This window comes from Camelina sativa, chromosome 7 (assembly GCF_000633955.1).
Source record: "Camelina sativa cultivar DH55 chromosome 7, Cs, whole genome shotgun sequence".
Taxonomy (NCBI): Eukaryota; Viridiplantae; Streptophyta; class Magnoliopsida; order Brassicales; family Brassicaceae; genus Camelina; species Camelina sativa.
The window spans coordinates 29,620,624-29,625,186 of record NC_025691.1 but is presented as its reverse complement, the minus strand read 5'-3'; the positions used below and the strand labels follow the sequence as shown (position 1 = coordinate 29,625,186).

The 4,563-nt window shown below is 38.7% G+C and overlaps 1 protein-coding gene across 2 annotated transcripts; it reads left to right on the top strand.

Annotated features, from left to right (window-relative positions):
- Nucleotides 9-1,845, top strand: LOC104703289 (organic cation/carnitine transporter 2-like). Of its 2 annotated transcripts, none has more exons than XM_010419298.1 (2): nt 9-592; nt 1,180-1,845. In XM_010419298.1, exons 1-2 carry the CDS (start codon nt 26-28, stop codon nt 1,750-1,752), a joined length of 1,140 nt encoding a protein of 379 aa, XP_010417600.1. In that variant the 5' UTR covers nt 9-25; the 3' UTR covers nt 1,753-1,845. The 2 variants fall into 2 exon arrangements, with proteins under 2 accessions (XP_010417600.1, XP_010417601.1); XM_010419299.1 differs by having other exon boundaries at nt 9-759; nt 1,347-1,845.

Sequence of the window (4,563 nt, the reverse complement as noted above, 5' to 3'; positions counted from 1 at the left end):
CATGCTGTTTCTGTCGTGTCTCGTGATGGCGATATCAACGATGCTAACCGTTTTCTCACCCAACATTTGGGTTTACGCTGTTCTTCGATTCGTTAACGGGTTTGGTCGGGCGACGATAGGGACGTGTGCGCTTGTGCTTTCGACTGAATTGGTTGGGAAGAAATGGCGAGGACGAGTCGGAATCATGAGCTTTTTCGGATTCATGCTTGGTTTCTTGTCTCTTCCGCTGATGGCTTACATAAACAGAGGAAGCTCGTGGAGGATTCTCTACGTATGGACGTCTATTCCGACAATGATCTACTGCATTCTTGTTCGGTTTTTTGTATGTGAGTCTCCAAGGTGGCTATTCGTTAGAGGTCGTAGAGAAGAAGCTATTTCGATTCTCAAAAGGGTTGCTTCGATTCCGTCTACTGATGTAAACAGTGGTGGTGCAATATCCATGAGCTTTTCGAGCTTACCATTCGAAGAGGAGGAGGAGGAGAAGAAGCCTAGTAATGTTAACATCTTCACGACCATGAAGGTGTTGGTGGAGAAGAGATGGGCGCTTAAGAGATTATCCGCTGTAATGGCCATTGCGTTCGGTATTGGTTTGGTCTATTACAGGATGCCTTTAGCGTTATCGAATCTCGATTTCAACATCTATTTAAGTGCCGCCTTTAATGCGTTGATGGATTTACCGGCGAACCTCATCACGCTTTTCCTCGTCGATAAACTCAGCAGGAGAAACGCGCTTATCGGATTTACGGCGTTAGGAGGGATCTCTAGCGTTCTCATATTTGCGTTACAGAATATGAGAATCNACCCTTTAATTCTAAATTTTAAATCCTAAAACATAAACCCTTGAACCTAAAACCAAAACTATTCACTTAAAAAAAAAACAAAGTTTAGTGGATAGAGAAACTGTGAATAGGTCTCCATGGATTTACAAAGCATATCTAGACATTAAGCTGAAGAATAGCAGTTGAATGGTGGCTATGGATGTGATCATGTGGATATTTTTTTGTGGATACCAATGTAGACAGACCAAAGAATCATCATACAACATCCACACAATTAAATCCATAGACACCATGAGCTCCTTGCTTCATATTTTGTGTTGGTCCAGAAACATATACACTCATAAGTGGTTAATAAACAAAATAAAAATTAACAACATTGATTTATTTAGAACATNGTTTGGTCTATTACGGGATGCCTTTAGCGTTATCAAATCTCGATTTCAACATCTATTTAAGTGCCGCGTTTAATGCGTTGATGGATTTACCGGCGAACCTCATCACGCTTTTCCTCGTCGATAAACTCAGCAGGAGAAACGCGCTTATCGGATTTACGGCGTTAGGAGGGATCTCTAGCGTTCTCATATTTGCGTTACAGAATATGAGAATCGGGAACCACGGGGCGTTACAATTGGCATTAGAGCTAATTTCTTACTTTAGCGCGTGTTCGGCTTTTAACATGGAGATGATCTACACAATCGAGTTGTTTCCGACATGTGTGAGAAACTCAGCTATTGCAATGGCTAGGCAGGCGTTGGTGCTTGGAGGGGTTTTCAGCCCTATCATGGTAGCGGCTGGTCGGAAAAACGGGGTTTGGTCGTTTGGATTGTTCGGTCTTGCTATAGGTTTGATGGGGTTGTTTGCGGTGGGATTGCCAGAGACTAGAGGGAGTGATCTATGCGACACTATGGACGAGGAAGAGTGCAAAGATCAGCGGAGCAAAAACGATATCACCGACAGGGTGATTGTTGCATGATATATGATATGTAAACTTATATATTAATGTAGAATCAAATATTAATCAAGTGATTATCATTTTGTTTATCTAACTTTAAGCTCAATGACACTACACCAATACGTAGGACATTTATTTTTTAATTGTTCAACATTTTCTTTACCAAAGGATCCAATCTCATTCTACAGCATATAATTGCTAACTGTATAGAAGTAATAAATTTGTCTAAAGAATTTGTGTCTTCCTATATATATATATGCAAATCCTCATTCCATTCCTAAGAAACTATCATTTATTGGGGTTTGTTTGGTGGTATTAGTGGATGGGAAGAACGAACCATACAATTTGTTGGTAGGTAGGTAATGCATTCATTGGTTTCGGTATCAATAAGTGGCATCAAACTTATAAATAAAGAGGCAACAACCTTTTGCAAAATTAGTGTTTAAGACTCTTAATAAGACCGATCCGATTTTTTTGTTTGACGCAAATCGTTTTGTAAACTTTTGCAAAACTAAGTACCTAGTGTGGTTAGAAAGATCGTTTTGTACATGTTTGTAATCATTTTAACTACTGCCTATATCACATCATTTAGCCGAAGAATTTTATATATAGAGTAAACTCAGCTATTTTTTTCTAATTTTATTAAGTTCAGAAGCCAACTTAGTATACAAGTTATGCCTTATGATTTGCATATACAAACAGTTTTAACTCTCATATGTAACAACAAAATTAGTAAACTAAGAATTGAACAAAAGAAAAAAGTCTGAATATGTCCATGGAATCTAGAGGCAGCCCTTTGTAGTGGTGCTCGGCCCAGATAAAGTAGTCTCGTAAGTTAGAAACCCAAAACGTATGTAAATATGGTCTTATGATAAGATTATAAGCCCAAACAAAAATAACAAACGATGAGCTGGCAAGTCACGTGGTTCATCAACCGCATCACTTCCCATTACCCCAACCGGGTAACGGAGGTGGTTTGGTTTCTTCCGACTGTACAGTTCCCCTTTGGTAAATTAGATGAACCAACAAAAAAAAAAAAAACAATAGAAAAAAGGAACATAAAAGGGAGAAAATCTGAAACAATAAAAAAAAAAAAAACGAGAAGGGAAAAAAAAAAAAANTCGAAGAAGAAGAAGAAGAAGAAGAAGAACCTTTCGCGCTCTGACGAAATTCATTTACTTAAGACTGAATTTGATACTTTCTTCTTCTTCCTCTCTCAATCAATCATCTCTCCCCCCTCTCCTCAACGCCCACAAGATCCCTTCACGGATCTCTCCAAGAATCAATAATCGCCGCGGCTCATGACGCAGCCGCCTGTTCAACCGCCTCCGCCGCTTCCCGCTCCGCCGCATTCCGCCGCCGCCGGTGGTGCATTAAGAGGCGATGTTCAGGTTCGGTGCGCTGGCTGTCGCGTGATTCTTAGGGTGAAGACCGGCGTTGTTGAGTTCTCTTGTCCCACTTGTCAACTTCCCCAAATGTTGCCGCCGGAGCTTCTTTCTAGGGCACGGCCGCAGTTTCCGCAGTCTCAACAACCGCCTCAACCGCAGCCGATTCAGACGCTTCCGCCTCAGATTCAACAGCAGCTTAAGCCTCCTCTTAATTTACCTAGGCCTCCCGTTCCGGCTCACGGAATCGATCCGACCAAGATGCAATTGNTGAGTGGAAAATGGGTTTTTGTGACAATACTTTAGGAAAAAGTGGGTGTGGATGTCATTTCCCCTTTTAAATCAGGTGTTAGCTCCACGTTTTTTTTAAATGCTGAGATGACATGGTGAGCCAACTTTCATATTATAGATTTGTGTGGCCACGAGACATCGATCAAACTTTCGTTTAGAAGATTTGAATGAAAGTAGAACTGAGAGTAAGCGAACTCTTGTTTTTTTCTTTTTTAATTATAATATTAGAACTAAAAGTAAATGTAGAAAGGAAAATATAGTCAACGCCTAATTATAATACGTAATAATATAGTCAATATCCCAAAAGGTTTATAGATTTTCATTTACCCAAAACTATCTGTTATGAACTTTTATAATACTCTTGAGAATTTAAACGCACAATGGATTATATGATATGGGAAAACATGGATGTTGTTGATGAACTAAAAACAAAATTGTGGATATACCCAAAAGAGATACCACCAATATACCATGAGTCACGTATAGAAAGTGCTGATATAAATAAAAAGTTTGACCCCAGAAAGAGATAAAATCAGAAAGAAAAAATGAAATATATATTTTCATTCTTATACACCAAAGATTCATAGGAACGTTGGCATGATTATCCACAAAATAATAATGTGCATCGGCATCGTTATCACTGTCTAAATCGACAAATATATTAGAAAATGAAAGAGAAAAATTAGTGAAATGTAAAAGTTTACATAGGTCACGTAACGTATTATATGCAAAGCGAAATTACATTCATGTCTGTTTTGGTCAAAATTTGGAAAAATTAACAGAATTAGCACTGATGGTCTACTTACATTAATGTAATACGCATTAAAATTAGAGTTTACGTTTCCATACTGAAAATTATATTGAGTCGAGAACCAATGGAGAGACATGAAACACATTTTTAAAACACACTGTATACAATTTAAACCACATTTTATAAAACAAAATTAGCAGTATATATTGTCATGTGGAAAAGTCAAAACATTTCGTGCTTTCCTATTATAAAAAGGAGAACGGAAGACTCGCCGTCTCAAATGCTACCACAAGACAAAGAAAAAGAAAAAAGAGAGGAAGAAAACTGTCGTACGTGCAACATGGCTGAAACAACTCAGCGGCTACTGAATGATTCGAACTCGCCACCACCGAGATCTCTCGACGA